This window comes from Gobio gobio (genome assembly GCF_949357685.1).
Source record: "Gobio gobio genome assembly, chromosome: 20".
Lineage (NCBI taxonomy): Eukaryota > Metazoa > Chordata > Actinopteri > Cypriniformes > Gobionidae > Gobio > Gobio gobio.
This window is the reverse complement of record NC_137113.1, coordinates 3,903,535-3,922,469: the sequence shown is the minus strand read 5'-3', so window position 1 is coordinate 3,922,469 and position 18,935 is coordinate 3,903,535. Positions and strand designations below refer to the sequence as shown.

Here is an 18,935-nt window from a genome sequence, read left to right as displayed (position 1 = left end):
ACTTTTATTTTGTATATGTTGTGATTCACTACCGGTTGTGTTGTTTCCGCTGTCTTCACGTTAATGTTGTATTATTATTGTGGATTTATCATTGATCTGGACGAATCCAGCTGTCATTTCCATCACATCTCTGCCCGTCAGGATGATCCCGACCGAAGACGCGTCCGCTCGGAAGCGAGTGATCGAGGACAAACTCAAACAGGTCCGGAAAAACAGGAAGAATGAAGAATAACATGAGAATCCCGTGATCAGGGAGCGGGTGTTATCAATGTCATTTGCGATCAACTACAATGAAAATCTGCAATATTGACATGAAAACAACGCCACAAAGCATCTTAAAAGCTTCATGATAGAAAAATGAAAATGCCATGTTGATGGGGTGTATTTACTTTGAGAGTTTAGTATATTTTAAAGTGTGTATAATTCCTGATGTGTGTGTTTTATTTATAATCTCCAGGAACAAGAAACTCTGTCTTTCATTCGTGAAAGCCTGGAGAAGAGCGATCAGCTGACTAAAGGAATGGTGAGAGATGATGATGATGAGGATGATGTGTGTGTGTGTGTGTGTGTGTGTGTGTGTGTGTGTGTGTGTGTGTGTGTGTGTGTGTGTGTGTGTGTGAGAGAGAGAGAGAGAGAGAGAGAGTGTGTGTGTGTGTGGGGGGGGGGGCATGTTTTTGTGAAATATCAGGACACAAATGTGTATAATGACATGGGTATTACAAAAAGAGGGTGAAATATGAGGACGTTCCCCATGTCCTCACTTTTCAAAATGCTTATAAATCACAGAATGAGGTTTTTTTCACAGAGAGTGAACTGCACAGTCTCCTGTGATGGGTAGGTTTAGGGGCTGTGTGTGTGTGTGTGTGTGTGTGTGTGTGTGTGTGTGTGTGATGGGTAGGTTTAGGGACAGGGGCAGTGTGTGTGTGTGTGTGTGTGTGTGTGTGATGGGTAGGTTTAGGGGCAGTGTGTGTGTGTGTGTGTGTGTGTGTGTGTGTGTGTGTGTGTGTGTGTGTGTGTGTGTGTGTGTGTGTGTGTGTGTGTGTGTGTGTGTGTGTGTGTGTGTGTGATGGGTAGGTTTAGGGGCAGTGTGTGTGTGTGTGTGTGTGTGTGTGTGTGTGTGTGTGTGTGATGGGTAGGTTTAGGGGCAGTGTGTGTCTGGGTGTGTGTGTGTAAGAGCTGTACACATTGTAGTTAATTTGAATAACTGAACCCATGAATGTTTGGGTTGGTTGAAGGTGTCCATCCTGTCGTCGTTTGAGAGTCGTCTGATGCAGCTGGAGAACTCCATAATCCCGGTTCATAAGCAGACGGAGAATCTGCAGCGACTGCAGGAGAACGTGGACAAAACCCTGTCCTGCATGGATCACGTCATCAGTTACTATCATGTGGCCAAAGACACCGACAAAATCATCCGGGAAGGGTGAGTGCGACGAGACTCGTTTAGTTCCATCCATCCATCCTCATGTTCTCACACGGGTCTCACACTTCTTCTCTTGCAGCCCGTCTGGTCGTCTGGACGAGTATCTGGCCTGCATTGCAAAGATCCAGAAGGCCGTGGAGTATTTCCAGGACAACAATCCCGACAGCCCTGAGCTCAACACAGTGGTACGTCCCTCGTCCTCTCACAATCCTTCAGTTTGAGTAGCGTGTTGATCAGCGAGGCCTGTCGTGTTGCAGAAAGCTCGTTTCGAGAAGGGAAAGGAGCTGCTGGAGGCGGAGTTTCGCGGTCAGCTGACGCGGTACAGTAAGCCAGTGCCGCCCGTCCTCATCCTGGACGCCATTGGAGGAGACGAGGACATGGAGGTGCAGGAAGACGTGACGCTCGAGCACCTGCCCGAAGCCGCACTGCAGGACATCATCTGCATCTCTGCCTGGCTGGTGGAGTACGGACGCAACCAAGGTGCACACACACACACGCGCTTTTCTCTTATGTGGCGAATAAATCGCGCTATTCGCTTGAACGGTTAGTTCACCCAAAAATGAAAATTCTGTCATTAATTACTTACCCTCGTGTGGTTGGACACCCGTCAGACCTCCGTTCATCTTCAGACACAAATGAAGATATTTTAGTGTAAATCTGATGACTCTGAAAGGCCTCCATTGGCTCAATGCACTTTACACTCTCAAGACCCTTAAAAGGCACTAAAGACGTCGTTACAAAGTCCATCTCACTACAGTGGTTCATCAATAACTTTATGAATCGGCGAGAATAGTTTTTGTGCGCAAAAAAACCCTAAATAACGACTTGTATAGTGATGACGATTTCAAAACACGGCCTCATGAAGCTTCGAAGGGTCATGAATCAGTGAGTCGAATCATGATTCGGATCGCGTGTCAAACTGCTGAAATTTGGCGATTCAAACTGCTGAATCGACTCATTGATTCATAACGCTTCGAAGCTTCATGATGCCGTGTTTTGAAATCGTCATCACTATATAAGTCGTTATTTAGGGTTTTTTTGCGCACAAAAACTATTCTCGCCGATTCATAAAGTTATTGTAGAACCACTGTAGTGAGATGGACTTTGTAACGACGTCTTTAGTGCCTTTTAAGGGTCTTGAGAGTGTAAAGTGCATTGTGCCAATGGAGGCCTTTCAGAGCCATCAGATTTACACTAAAATATCTTAATTTGTGTCTGAAGATGAACGGAGGTCTGACGGGTGTCCAACGACATGAGGGTAAGTAATTAATGACAGAATTTTCATTTTTGGGTGAACTAACCCTTTAAACATTTTTAGTTTACTTGCTTCATTCGCGTATGACATTCACTTCACAACAGACGTGAATTCGCGTCATGGGCGGGGCTTCTGCCAGCGGCTCGTCTCGTTGAGAAATGGCTGACATGGGCTGTGTTCACACGTCTTCTTTGTTAAAATACTACTGTTAAGGGCTGGGCGATAAAACGATAACGATATGTTTCGCGATAGACACGTAATCGATATCAATAAAAAATGCGTTCGATAAAACGTTTGATAATTAATTTCTTTTTCTTCGTCGGAAGAAACCAGGTTGAGGTTGCGAAGCAAGTTTGGTTGCATGAACAAAGGCACTCGCTCTCTGGTAACCAAGCACGTAGGGTGTGACAGGCTAACAGCCAATCAGGTAACTGTATCAGGTTTGGTTGCGCCATATCGTTGTCTCGTGTTGGATTCATTTTTCAGTAACAGAACCGGCGTGGAGTGATTAGTGGAAAATGAGTGATGCAGCGAGCGAGGAAATTGTTGATAAAACAGGAAAACAAGTCAGCTCAGCTCACCAGAATGGCAGTTTTTTGGATTTTATAAGTCTGACCGTCGTCAGACCAATGTCGTCTGCAAATTATGCAAGACTGTCTTGTTTATACTTTCATCTGGCTCCGCAGCGCAAGCCTCCGCTGACAGCGCGCGCCTCGTTCGTTTGGGGACGTGTTTATACTCGAAGCGCTCGCCGTTGTGCTATTCTTGACTTTGGCTGAATCCGAAATCGCCCCCTAAACCCTCAATCACTATTCCTGCATGCGATTTCACTTTTTTAACTTTAGTTAGTGTGTCAGTTTATCAACAGTATCTGCAAAGTTACAGCGCTGAAAGTTCAATGCAAACAGAGATATTGTCTTTTAAAGTTATGGCAGTTTATTGCCTACAAAAATGGCCGGTTTGGACTACAACAAGCTTCTTCCCGGGTTGATGACATCATAAACACCTGCTATTAACATAAACACTGCCCCCGCGAACACACAACAAAGTGGGCGAGGACACGTCGCCGTCATTACGAAAGAGAGAGAGCTGTTGCACAACTACAAACTACATTTTGCCATCTGACCAATCTAAGACCATTGTGTTTTTCGGAGGGATGGGCTTCACAGAAGCAGGAAGCAAACGAGCCGTTCAAAGGACAGTGGAGACAGCGGTGTGGAATAAAGGTCAAATATAAGAAAAATATGGCGTTTTTAAAAAAAAGAAGTATTAAAGGTCCCGTTTTTCCTGTGTTTTTGAAGCTTTGATTGTGTTTACAGTGTGCAATATAACATGTGGTCATGTTTCGCGTGTAAAAAAACACAGTATTTTTCACACAATGTACTTACAGTATCTGTATTCCGCTGTTTTCACTGTCCTAAAAACGGCTTGAGAATTTCCTCGTTCTATGAAGTCCCTCCTTCAGAAACACGTAACGAGTTCTGATTGGGCCAGCGGTTCCCGTGCTGTGATTGGAAAGCAGCTTAGCGCACGTTGACAGGAGAGGTCGCGCCTCTTACCATAACGGGGAGATGAACGCGCTCAAACTACAGTGCCCCTGAAGACCAAACAAAGGTGATTTGACTCCGGGATGAAAATAACAGCGTCTGGACGACATGGCGACAAACACACTCTACAAACGCAACACTTCCTCTTCTCCACGTGGGAGAGCAACAAGACCACGCCCCCTTTTTCGCGTATTCTTGTGGGCGGAGGTTAGTCAACAAACTGTTCTACTGACGTCATTAAAGCAGGAAGTACAGGGATGTAGAACAAACCGGCCGTTCGCTGTAGGCTTCGAAAGGGAACTTCTGTCAAATAAAATATCTCGCTTGGCATTGAACTTTGAGCTTTATCATTTTACAGGTATTATTTATGCTCTAACAGCAACATTACACACTAACTAAAGTTTGAAAACTGTGATCACGAAGAACAGGACCTTTAAGACATGTTATACTGCGCCCCATAAACACAACCAAGCCTAGAAAAAAAACACGGAACCAGCCCTTTAATCTACTAATACAGTTCACTTGAAGGAGTGAATGAAAACGAGTGAGTGAATTCGGACAGCCGCTGTGTGTTCATCAGCTGTACACTCGTTATTGCGGTGCAAAGTGGGATAGAATGAGTGCACTCAATAATGTCCACTATGGTTTCGGACACCACTACAAATGGCTGTGCCGTCAAATAGTGCCCTATTTAAGGGTATAGGGGGCGATTTCAGATTCAGCCTTTGAAACTACATGGAGAGGGAATGTTACTCTGCATCAGTGCTAATTATCTAAACGCTAACAGTTACAAAGAAATAACGGAAGCACTGCACCTTAATGTTAAGAGATAATTGTTAAGTGTTCATTGTGATTTTAGACTTGTGTTGACATTTCTACCTTCATAATTGAGTGGATTATAATCAGAGGAAGGTTACGTTTAAAATAAAAATATGTTTAAATGTAAAATATTTTTCTCCTGGTCCTTATTTTAAATAGGTCATAAAACATATCAATAATTATCGATATCTACCGATATGAAACACTTATATCGTGATACATTCGCGTCCAGTGTGAACGCACCATTAGACCTGTATGACGAGGATGTTTGAAATCTCACGTCGTGTGTGTGTGTGTGTGTTTGTGTGTCTGCAGACTTCATGAACGTGTATTTCCAGGTCCGGTCCAGTCAGCTGGATCGGTCCATTAAGGGTTTGAAGGAGCATTTCCGTAAGAACAGCGCCAGCTCTGCCATCCACTCCCCCGCCGTACAGACCAAACGCAAGGAGACGCCCACCAAGAAGGCTCCCAAAAGACCAGGTCAGTGACCTTTAACCCTTGACCTCACCAGATCGGGTCTCTGTGGGCTCCTGATGGATGGCACTCAGGTGTATCTGTCTTCCATGACCTCATTTCCTGTCCAGTTCTCCTCTTTTCCTCTTCCTAGTGTGTGTTCTCACTAACCGACTCATTTCTCTTGTGTCTCACTCGTGTCTGATGATGTCAGTCTACATCCCAGGTAAAGTTGCAGCGTCATTGTGTGACGTGTCCATCGCTTGCTTATGTTTGCACAGCTAGAGCTTCACGTTATACACACACACACACACACACACACACACACACACACACCCACACACACACACACATATGCGACAGATCAGGATACATTGTGTTTATGTAAGGCCTGTCACATGCGACTGTCAAATTTGCTGGCCAAAAATTATAGTGACACACACGTTTATTACAGTAAACACAAATGGCGTTTGTGGCGAACCAAAAAAAAAAAAAGTTTGGGGTCAGTAAGATTTGTGTAATGTTTTGAAAATACTGTACATAATTGAATTTAATAATTGTTATATATTTAATCATTTCTATTAAACATATTAAATTCAAATGCTCATAAAGGCTACATATATTTGATCAAAAATACAGTACAATTGTGAAATATTATTACAAATTAAAATAACTCTTTTCTATGTGACTATACAGTAAAGTGTAATTTATTCCAGTTATCAAAGCTGAATTTATATGATCAATAATACAGTAAAAATTGTGAAATATTATTATATTGTAAATCAGCTGTTGTCTATGTGAATATATAGTAAAGTGTAATTTATTCCTGTGATCAAAGCTGAATTTATCATCATTACTCCAGTCTTCAGTGTCACATGACCCTTTATTAATCATTCTCATATGATGATTTGAGCTCAAGAAACATTTAGGATTATTATCAATGTTGAAAATTCATATTTTTGTGGACACTGTCATACATTTTATCAGGATTCTTTGAATAGAAAGTTCAAAAGCATTTATTTGAATTATTATTGATGCATTTAATGCATCCTTGCCGAATAAAAGTATACTTTTTTTATTATTATTATTCTTACTGACCCCAAAATTTTGTATGGTTGTGTATGCCGGGTGATATTTTTTTTAACAAGTCGATACTGAAATTTTACAAATGTGACGCTTTGAGCGCTGGTGAGCGGAATCATAAACACCTCTGACTGGCCATTGTGCTCTCGCGCTCCTCTGTGATTGGCTACAATGACCAGCGCTTCAAAAACATGTTATAAATATACATCAATGATGCTTTTCACAGAGCACAGATACACACGGGAGTGTTTGAATGCAGGCGCCTATCAGCCTACCCGTCCGCTGGTCGACGCCTGCTTGTGCTTTCAAACGCTCCCGATCCCGCTTTCAAAACACTTTCAAACGCTCCTGTGCGCTTTGTATCATTATAGCCAATCACAGACACATCCAAGAGTGTGAGAGCACAATGGCCAGTCCGAGGTCTTTATGATTCCAGCTCAACAGCACTCAAAGCGTCACATTTCTATCATTTCAGTACCGACTTGGTATCGCGGTCGGCACTTTTGACAGCACTAGAGTGATATATCCTGTTATGGTGAATATTTGCGCTCGATGGGCCGCATTCATTGAACACAAGCTGAACAACATTTTCTCAAAATCTTAATGCAGCCATTTTAGTTTTTGCTGCATTCAGCTCAGTACACAAATCATTTTCCGTTCTTGCATAAAGTGTCGTACAGATCAAATGGCAAATTATTTAAAGGAACACGCCAACTTTTTGGGACTTTAGCTTATTCAGCGTATCCCCCGGAGTTAGATAAGTCCATACACACCATTCTCATCTCCGCGCCATAACTCTGTCTGACGCACCAGTCGCTAGCCTAGCTTACCACAAAGACTGGAGGTAAACGGCTGGTTATGTTTACGGAAGTTAGCCTATTTTCAGGCGCTGCGTAATATGGAATGAGAGTATAGCTCCTTGCTAGAGTGGGTAAACCACCAGCGATTTGATTTAGAGTCTGGAAACCTGTACATTCATTTCTACTGCTTCTGTTACACCAATCACAGACCGGCTTATCCACCTGGCTCGCTATTAGTGCGTTTAACACGATGACGGATAGAGAAGCGATGGGTCGTGTCCCGTTGATCACGCCTCTTGTGGTCTGATTGGTTGAAGGACTATCCAATTGCGTACAGAGTTATTTGAATTATGCTCGTTGATCACGCCTCTTGTGCCGTAGAAAATACAGAGCAGACTCCCCGGACCAATGTTCAATCTTAAATCGAGCTTGATCTGGTGATAGCTAGACAAGTTCCTAGCCATATCGGTCTAGAAAATCGCAACTTTTCATTTTCCGTCGGCCTTAGTACACGATGTAACTACACACATCACAACATGTAAATAGGAAAATGTTGTTATTTTGTCACTTATTGAGCAGTCTGCTAGCTGGAGCCATTCACCTCCAGTCTTTGTGCTAAGCTAGGCTAGCGGCTGGTGCGTCAGACAGAGTTATGGCACAGAGATGAGAATGGTGTGTATGGACTTATCTAACTCTGGGGGATACGGTGAATAAGCTCCCAAAAAGTCGGCGTGTTCGTCTAAGAGTGGCTTTATGAACCATATAGACACAAATCATTCTCTTCATGTGTCTTAAAGGTTCAGTAAGCGATTTCTGAGAAACGCTGTTGATATTTGAAATTACCAAAACAAACACACCCCTATCTTGATAGCTCCACCCCACTAATGTGCTATGCAACACAGGCCCCTCCTCCTTAATGAGTGGACACTCCCCTTATTGCTGATTGGTTACAAGGCTGCGTCCGAAAACCTAGGCAGTGACTCGTTGCCTCGCTGCCTTATCAGACAATGGCTTGTAAGGCAGGCAGCGTTTGTGGATGAAGACACCTCACCAAACTGATTTCGGACAGACTTCTTAGGCAGTGTAACCGTTTAATGATGTACAGCAAAATAGAGAGAGCTTTGGTGAGAACTAAACAAATATTTAATTACTACATACAAATATACAATTACTACACAGTAATTTCTCGCGTGAAAATTACATCAGAAGGGGAAAATGTTGGTAAAAACTAGGGTTGGGTATGGAAACCCCTATATAACCGGTATGTACCGGACCGAATCAGAACGCAGATTTCGGTGCCACTTAAATTCAAACGTGCTTTCGCAACTCACAACTACTCAGTGTTTTCAACCACATCATGTTTATTTTAGGTTTCAGACATTTAAATGCTCATAAGTACTAGCAAAAAACACACACTGATGTCTATGGAAGCGGCAAAAACAATCCTTTCAGACAATTACAACTTGACTACGTGTTTTATTCACATCAGATACACATTATATAGCAACTCTATAGTTTCCTCTATTCTTCTCCCAGTTCAGCGGTCACTTACTTTCATGTATTTCGTGAGACGTGAATTAATTTACGTGATGTTAATCCGACAGATCCGATTCTCTGAGGCGCAAACTAACGTGGCACCGCCCAGTCCGCAGTATAGATCAACTAACACACATTCACTCACACATATTTGAAAATCAGAATATCAGATAGTTCATGACATAGTTAGCAAGTTTGTGAATATTTTTAATTAAAAAATTAAAAGCGAAATAAACCCGATACAGCTGAGCTGTGCGTCATGTGAGAAGTATGACGTGTCGCCATGGAAACAATAAGGCGATGCGTTCTAAAATATTTAGCCAGAGAATATGGTCATATTTCTGCAAAATAAAGCTGAAGCTTGAAGCTGGTTTGTAGCAGACCAAGATCACAGACTGTGCTGTTATTACTGTAACTGTGATTTAGAGTTAAACTAGGCCTGTGGTAGTTGGGTTAGATGGCTTTAGTTTTACTGTGAATTTGTTAAGTAAATTGTGTTTTGTATTTATTTATAAGTATACTTTAAACTTGTAATAAATTGTTCAATTTAAATAATAAAAAAATCAATTAAAAGCCATTCTTTAATCTCATCCACCTTCGTTTTGTAGTTAAAGTATCAGTTCAGGCACCGGTACCTTTTTAAAAGTATCGGTTTGGCACCGGTATCAAAAAAAAAAAAAAAAACGATCCCCAGCCCTACTCAGGACACAGGAAGTGAAGCTAACATTAGATTCGGACGTGCCTTCATGCCTTCCTACCTTGAAACTGGTCCTCGGAAGGCAGCATTTTCCAGGTTTCGGACGCAGCCCAAGTGTGTTTTGCCGTTCTGTCCGCTCCACTTTCAACAGCGTTTCTCAGATATCGCTTACTTCACCTTTACACACACACACACACACACAGTAGCGATAGATTGATATATCAGCCAGGTTGATTGATTTTCATATTATTGTTATTAATCCGGTTAACTAGTCCTAGTGTTTTAATCTGTATAGCCGGCTCTTCTCCTGTCTCTGTTGTAACGCTTGTGTCTTGCACACTGTGTTTTCTCTGTGTGGAGGGCACGTTTTGTTGGCTAACATCACTCTATTGCACATGAAGGGTCTCAACAGTGAGAAAGGAAGTGCTTTGTTTTCTACTAACACTCAGTGCATGCGCACGGTGACTGTCCGGCCCTCTCTAACACAACGCCAGCGCCTTTGTCATGCTTGACCATCTACTGCACATTCACTGCTTATTAAAGGGGACAATCACATTTTCTTTGATATTTTGATACATGATCAAATGATTTACATATTCTAACACCAAAGGTTTCTAATCTGCAAGAATGGCTCTTCATGATTACAACAATTTTCTTTACATATCGACACATTTAATGTTTATCCAGTCATAATAGAGCTCATTTGCACACACACATCTATAACGACAGCCTGTTAGAGAGGAGTGTTAATGCTCTTGAAAAATGAAATGATGATGGGAAACTGACATGATATAAATGATGATATGACCCCTTTAAGACACATGCTCTCACATGTTTGTGTTCAGTATAAGTTTCATTGTTGTGATGTTCTGGAGCAGCGCTGATATTAACATCACTGATCATGACAATGCTGTAGATCAATAGCTGTGTTTGATTAACCGGTTGTATTTTCTCCTCAGTGTGTTTGTCGTGTTCGCTGTAGACACTGTGATAATATGTGATGTGATGTTTGTGTGCACTGCAAACGTACTGTAGCGTGTGTGTGTGTGTGTGTGTGTGTGTGTGTGTGTGTGTGTGTGTGTGTGTGTGTGTGTGAGTAAGCAAGGTCCAAAATTAACTTTTTGTCAGTCCTGCTAATGACGAGTCAACTGAGAAAGTCTACCAGCTATAAATAAATGTGAAATATTATTACACACCATCAAACTTTGGTAAAAATCTGCATTATTTTTGTTAAAAATATATATTTGTCATTATGCTAATATTTTTTCCACTTATATTAATATAATTTGTGTCAAGTCTTTTCATTACATCAGAATTTGTGTCTTATATTTTTGTTTTTGTGGCTTAATATGAGGAATACTATTATATTATTATTATTTTATATTATATTTATTACAATAAACATTACAATATTACACTTCATCATATTAACATACCAATTAACAAAACAATATTAATTCATAAAAATATATTAGAGTATTTACCGTGCTTTATTTTTCCTTCAAAAAATAAGCAAATTAACAAGATACCTTGATTATCTAAGCATTATGTATTACGGCTCCCAAATAAAAATACTATAAATAACAAATCATCTCTTTATTTATTAATAATCTTCACAAAAGCTCACTAATTTTACCCATGTATTTAAAACATTTTTTCTAGCAAATAATAATGTTTCAGGTAGCCTAAATTGTTAAAAAAAAATCTAAATCTTTAGTTTAATTAAAAAAATTTAGACTTATAAGATTTGACAGTGAATTTCCACACAATTTTCCATGCAAGTTGCAACAAATGTTTTCTTTACGAGACTTTGTTTTTGTTTTTTTATTTGAATTGCTCATGTCAGATTATGCCAAATGAGATGTTTTTTCTTGTTTTAAGCATGAACTCACTTCATTTTTCCATCAGTTTCTCAGAAAACAAGACATCTTATGTCATTTTGCATCTCAAATAAATGTATCCTGATTTAAAGGGACAGTTCACACAAAAATTAAGATTCTGTCATCATTTTTTCACCTTCAAGTTGCTCAAAATTCTTGTTTCTGTTGACGGTGGGCATTGACTTCCATAGTATGGGAAAAAATACAATGGCTACCATCAACACGTTCATCTAAATATCTTCTTTTGTGTTCAGCAGAAGAAAGAAACTCATGCAGGTTTGGAACGACATGAATCTTCATTTTTGGGTGTACTGTCCCTTTAAGAACATTCAGATATTTCTACTGGAAGCAAGAAAATCCCTTCTAGAAGTTTGACTGGGTAAAGTTACAGTTCCAACAAACAGGAGCTGCCATTTATTTCTGTAACTCTCATTTGCCGTCTGTCAGAGGTTAACGTTGGACCGTGTGTGTGTGTGTGTGTGTGTGTGTGACCGCTGTGGTGTGCTTTAGTCACGGAAGGATCTGGATTTCTCTCAGTTGTTCCTCTGGTGAACAGGGTTTCAGACGCCCTTCCTCTTCCTCTACCTCACGGTGTCTTCCTCTGTTTTCCTCCTTACACACCCTGCTACTATCCCCCCTTCTCTGTCTCTTTCTCTCTGTTTCGGTGTTGATGGGAGCAGGCACGATCCGTAAGGCTCAGAATCTGCTCAAACAGTACTCTCAGCATGGCCTGGATGGAAAAAAGGGTTCTAACCTCACTCCTCTGGAAGGTAAAGCACGCTGTCTTTCTGGTTTCCTTCCGTCTCTACGGTTCCTCTCACTTTTGCTGTGTTTTTGAACTGTTGCTCCTGCGTTTCGGAAAACAACAGTCGGAGGAAACAGAAACTTATGGGCTACAGTGGTAAATCGGCCTCAGGATGGAGAGAGAGAGAGAGAGAGACACCTTCCTGTACGCTGCTGTTTGTGCGTATTCAACGACCCTATTGGAATTGCTCAGTCTATCATTCTTCTTCCCCGAAATGAATCGCAGTTTTGAGGGCCTAAACATGCTCAAAAACTCATGAAACTTTAATCAGATCTACATCATATTTGGTCAGTCTCATCTAAAGGCCTTAGTGATGTTAAATTGTGAAGCGGTGGCCCCGGATCCGATGGCCCTTTCATCGCTGCTTGCAGCTTTAATTATCCTTTTGTCATTTTTTGAATTTCCAAGTGTCAGCATTCTCCCCTAAAAGTGATTGGGCAGACCAAACCGTAAGTCGTAGAGACTTGAAACATTGAGGGATGATAGTACCCACCCCGTCTACAACGTCACCAAATCTCGTCCCAATCGGCCTGATGGGGGCGCTACAGCGGTTAAAAGTACGTAATGGCTCATAACTCCTAAACCGTTCGTCTCTGAAATTTTCGGGTATTTTGGATATTTTGAAAAACCTACTTTTGCAAACTAGTCCTAGGTTTTTCGCCCGATCGTAACCAAACCAGTGCAGAAAGATTAAAAATTTCAAATTTCAATTCAGCGGCCGTGGACACTTTGACTAAAACGGCTATAACTCTTGAACAGAATGAGATGATTTCACCAAACTTGGTACGCCTATGTAAGGGCTCGGTTTGTGGTCATGTGAAGGACTGGATGACTAACCACTTGGTGGCGCTATAACAGGAAAAAACCACTAAAACGGCAATAGCTACGCAACAGTCAGCTCAAATGACTTGAAAACTGGCTTGCGGTGTCTTTGTCCAAGGTGTCGCGATTGTCTACAACAGGGGTCTCCAAACTCGGTCCTGAAGGGCCGCTGTCCTGCAGAGTTTAGCTCCAACCCAAATAAACACACCTGAACCAGCTAATCTGTGTCTTACAAAGCCCTATTTAGACACAGATTAGCTGGTTCAGGTGTGTTTAATTGGGATTGGAGCTAAACTCTGCAGGACAGCAGCCCTTCAGGACCGAGTTTGGAGACCCCTGGTCTACAAGGACATTCGTGTATCCTGAAAAAAACGTCTGCCATCGGCCAATGAAGTTCGAGCAGCTGTCAGACAAGGTTAACGGAGGCCGATCGGAAAAAAACTTGTTAGGACTATTTGAATCACGGTTCTAGGCGCCTGTGAAAATTTTGAAGAAATCGGCCACCTTCATGTTTTTCACGTGCGTGAAGGATCGTATATTGCGATTTTTCGCACACACGCCCACGACATTCATTGCATATAATAGAACTCCTCATTCTGAGAAACTTTGCCTCTAGGACCGCCACTGTCAATCAAACCGTTTGTTAAATATTAGACATTATTTCAAAAACCTACTACTAGTCCTAGGTTTTTTTGGCTCAACCTCGATAACTTAAGCTTTAAAACATATACTTCCTTAGTAAATTGCCTGCATTGGCTGCAAATGGTCTTTTCCATCTATGATCTTAGTGGTTACATGCTTGCTAAATAACGCGGATATGATGTCATCGACAGGCCACGCCCTCACACGTCCCGGTTCATTGGTTAAAATGGCAATTTCTCACGATTTACAAATAGTTGGAAACATTTGGGATATTGTAAGTACTCGACTGAACACAATATATAACACTTTCCTAGTGGTGACAAAAATGTTACATAGTGCAGCTTTAACTAAATATTTTGTCATGTACATTGCCACAATATTTAGCAGAACTTTGACTTATTGATGCACGTTTGCTTAAAACTGCCACTATGTATGATTTCATACTATCAGGGTTGTTATTGTTAACTAAAACTATTAAAATAGTTCTCATATATAATACAATATAAATATCAGAGAACAAATTTTATTTAAAAAAAAACAAATTAGAAATATTGCCATTTCAACTAACTGAAATAAGTTGACTAAGTGAAAGCTAAAAAAAACATAAACATACTCTAACTTAAACTAAAAATTAATTCAAAATAATAATGTTTAACTAAGTAAAAGTGTAAAATTTTGTTTACTTATTAATTTATTAGTTAAATGAATAAATGCTGTAATAGTATAGCAAAAATACTCAAATAATGCATCTCTTCGAAATCTGAATTTTCCTAATCGTAAGTCCAATTTAACTCTTTTTGAGTGGCAGCAGGAAGAGTGCGCTCGTGGTTTTCTCTCGAACTGCCGAGCCATCACTGTTTCCCATAAGTCTCTGTGCTTTGCTGGGTCCATCGGTGCACTTAGAAACCCCACTAACATCCTAAAACAAGTGGCCTTTGCTTTGTGGGCGGGTTGAGATTGTTCAACACTCCCTCTATGGCCTGGGGTGAGTGACCTGGGTCATGTGACTATATCCTAACCAATCAGGTTTCGAACATGACCTGCGTGGGGTTAAGCACCTGTCTGACGACAAGCATGGGGCGGCTACAGGTGAGTCTGACCTCAAAGATTCAATACCAGTTACTTGAGTTACTTGTGCCTGTGAAATGATGTGATTTTATTACTTTAGTCTCATGTCCACGCACAATCTTGTGGCTTTGTGTTAAAAAATAATGTGTATTTTGATGTTTATCCAGGTGGGTTTTAGTGTCTTTAATCAACAGTATGTCGAAGATTTCAATCTCTGAACCCTACACATGTGTTTAAGAGAGGTTAAAGCAGAGCTGGAAGGGTTTAAATCTCAATCAAACCATTTCAGTATCACTGAATTCAAGAGTCTTTTGGTTAAATTTTCACATTTATTTCAACATCAACATCAGGTTGCAATGATTTGAAAATCCAATAACGAGTCTCACTGATATACAATGCATCATCAACATATATGATCAGTTTGATATGCATCAAAGACACTTGTTATTGATTCACTTTGAGTGATTAGATATGAAGAAACGTTAGCGAGGTTGCTTATAGTGTCATTTAGTGCATGTTTTAAATATGCTTTCGTGCAGTATCACGGAAATGATTTCAGTGAAAGCATTTAAATTGACTCTTTATTTCATATTTGTAGGTTATTGATTTTATTTAAAGCTCTAGTTGCATCTCCTATCGTTCAAACTTGATTACATCTATGCGTTTGGCAGATGATTTTGTCCACAATGACATTGACATTTATTTTAAGATATACATTTGATCAGTTCATGCGTTCCCCTGGGAATCGAACACATGACCTTGGCGTTTGAGCTCATGCCATTGGTTGAGCCAGTGCTAATATTTCAGGCCCCTCAGAAAACAGATTTGAATCATATTTGGATGTCATTATATCAAAATGAGTGTGTTTTTTCTTGAGATCTTACAGGTGTGTGTGTGTGTTTGTCTCAGGGAAGGATGACGTGTTGGACATCGAGATCGATTCGTACATCCACTGCATCAGCGCGTTTGTGAAGCTGGCTCAGAGCGAGTACGCTTTACTGACCGAGATCATTCCAGAACACCACCAGAAAAAGACCTTCGACTCGCTCATACAGGTCCGTGCCGATCCCTGCTGTGTGTCCGTGCGCTTCCTGTGTGTGTGTTTAAAGGGTTAGTTCACCCAAAAATGAAAATTCTGTCATTTATTACTCACCCTCATGTCGTTCGACACCCGTAAGACCTCCGTTCATCTTCAGACACAAATGAAGATATTTTAGTGTAAATCTGATGGCTCTGAAAGGCCTCCATTGGCACAATGGCACTTTACACTCTCAAGACCCTTAAAAGGCACTAAAGACGTCGTTACAAATTCCATCTCACTACAGTGGTTCTAAAATAACTTTATGAATCGGCGAGAATAGTTTTTGTGCGCAAAAAAACCCTAAATAACGACTTATATAGTGATGATGATTTCAAAACACGGCCTCATGAAGCTTCGAAGCGTTATGAATCAGTGAGTCGATTCAGCAGTTTGAATCGCCAAGGTCAGCAGTTTGACACACGATCCGAATCATGAATCGACTCACTGATTCATAACGCTTCGAAGCTTCATGATGCCGTGTTTTGAAATCGTCATCACTATATAAGTCGTTATTTAGGGTTTTTTTGCGCACAAAAACTATTGTCGCCGATTCATAAAGTTATTGTAGAGCCACTGTAGTGAGATGGACTTTGTATCGACGTCTTTAGTGCCTTTTAAGGGTCTTGAGAGTGTAAAGTGTGCCAATGGAGGCCTTTCAGAGACATCAGATTTCAACTAAAATATCTTTATTTGTGTCCCGAAGATGAACGGAGGTCTGACGGGTGTCGAACGACATGAGGGTAAGTAATTAATGACAGAATTTTCATTTTTGGGTGAACTAACCGTTTAATCTGACGTCGTTGCAGGAGGCGCTGGATAATTTGATGCTGGAAGGTGATAACATCGTCTCAGCGGCACGCAGAGCCATCATGAGGCACGATTACTCCGCCGTGCTGACCATCTTCCCCATCCTGCGCCACCTCAAACAGACCAAGCCGGACTTTGACGTCACTCTACAGGTAAACGGGGGAAGAGAGTACACGCCTGTGAAAAGAAATACAACTTTGGATTGTGTTGGCTGATGATCCTGTGTTGCGGTGCAGGGAACGGCTGCCAGCACTAAGAACAAGCTCCCAGCTCTCATCACCTCTATGGAGACCATCGGAGCTAAAGCGCTCGAGGAGTTTGCTGACAGTATTAAGGTAAAGATGACTGCAGCGTAATGATCAGGAATGGTGTAAGTGTCCGTGCAGAATGTTTGCATTTATTGCGGGAATAATGAACTGATAATATCACGTTTACTGGGAGAAAATAAGAGAATAAACCCTGGCCTGGAGCGGAGCAAAGTCTCAAGTGACCATCTTGCTCCGGGTCATGTGACCACCCCCCATTTTAATGTATTAATTTGTGATTTTATTTTAATTAATATTATTTTATTTCATTTTAAAGCTTTATTATTATTATCATTATTATTATTAATAATAATAAATTATAAATTGTATTAATTATTTGAAAATATTTATCATTTCATTTATTATAAAAATATAAAATGTATTGTAAATACATGTAAATATATATTATGTTACCATTTAATATATTGTATTAAATGATAAATATTTTTTAATTACTTATACAATGTATAATTATTATTATTATTATTAATAATAATAAAGCTTTAAAATGAAATAAATAATACATTTAATAATATTAATTCATTCTTAAATACATTAGATTTATTAGTTATTATTAGATGTAATACAATTAATACAATGTATAAATAATTCTTAATTACATTCAATGTTATTAGCTATTATTAGATTTAATTAATAATTTATTATGAATATTATTAATTAATTAAAATATTCTCCTTTAATATAAATTATTAATAATAATTAATGATCTTCACTACTCCAACAGAACGATCCAGATCCAGAAGCTTTATTATTATTATCATTATTATTCATAATAATAATTAATTATACATTGTATTAGTAATTTGAATATATATATATATAATACATATTTTCAAATTACTAATACAATGTATAATTAATTATTAAAATAAAATAATTCATTAATTCTTAAATACATTAGAGTTATTAGTTATTATTAGATGTAATGCAAATAATTCTTAATTACATAAGATGTAATTAGCTATTATTAGATTTAATTAATAATTTATTATGTACATTATTAATTATTTAAAATATTCTCCTTTAATAATAATTCATATTATGTTCATTAATTATTTATATATATGTTTGTGTGTGTAACTTCATACATTTGTTGTTTTATTTAAAATTAAATAATAATAATAATTATTATTATTTATTAATTATTATTAATAAAAAGTAATTAATAATTCATTATAAATTATATTCGTTATTAAAAAAAATATTTTTTATTTAATTTAATATAGAAATCATCTAAAATGATTTAAATGTACATGTTTAAAATAATGTTATATTATTTTTATATTACATTAAACATAAACAATATTTTAATATATGTAATATAAGTATATATAACTAAGTATTAATTAGATTTATAATTATTATTATTAAAAATAATAATGAATGTAAATACATTATGCCATTTTAATAATCTTTATTTTTAAATTCTTACAATGTGATCTTCTCTACTCCAACAGAACGATCCAGATCCAGAAGCTTTATTATTATCATTATTATTCATAATAATAATTAATTATACATTGTATTAGTAATTTGAAAATATTTATCATTTAATATATATATATATATATTAAATGATACATATTTTCAAATTACTAATACAATGTATAATTAATTATTATTAATAATAATAATAATAATAAAGCTTTAAAATAAAATAATAAATTCATATTAATTAATTCTTAAATACATTAGATTTATTAGTTATTATTAGATGTAATGCAATGTATACATAATTCTTAATTACATAAGATGTAATTAGCTATTATTAGATTTAATTAATAATGTATTATGTTTATTATTAATTATTTAAAATATTCTCCTTTAATATGAATTATTTATAATAATGAATATTATGTTCATTAATTATTTATATATATGTTTGTGTGTGTAA

General features: G+C 38.5%; 1 protein-coding gene across 6 annotated transcripts in view; it reads left to right on the top strand.

Moving 5' to 3' along the window:
- Positions 1-11: 11 nt before the first annotated feature.
- Positions 12-18,935, top strand: part of exoc7 (exocyst complex component 7) — a 25,825-nt gene continuing 6,901 nt past the window's right edge. Inside the window, exons 1-12 of one of the 6 annotated variants that reach the window (XM_079801334.1) lie at positions 25-202; positions 458-523; positions 1,236-1,420; positions 1,500-1,605; positions 1,678-1,900; positions 5,357-5,521; positions 5,709-5,720; positions 12,171-12,260; positions 14,786-14,848; positions 15,737-15,882; positions 16,715-16,867; positions 16,952-17,050. In XM_079801334.1, coding sequence (XP_079657460.1) covers positions 143-202; positions 458-523; positions 1,236-1,420; positions 1,500-1,605; positions 1,678-1,900; positions 5,357-5,521; positions 5,709-5,720; positions 12,171-12,260; positions 14,786-14,848; positions 15,737-15,882; positions 16,715-16,867; positions 16,952-17,050 — 1,368 coding nt within the window. In that variant the 5' untranslated portion in view covers positions 25-142. Of the gene's footprint in view, positions 203-457; positions 524-1,235; positions 1,421-1,499; positions 1,606-1,677; positions 1,901-5,356; positions 5,522-5,708; positions 5,721-12,170; positions 12,261-14,785; positions 14,849-15,736; positions 15,883-16,714; positions 16,868-16,951; positions 17,051-18,935 lie in introns of all 6 variants that reach the window. The other 5 variants (XM_079801335.1, XM_079801330.1, XM_079801331.1 and 2 more) reach the window with 5 other exon arrangements.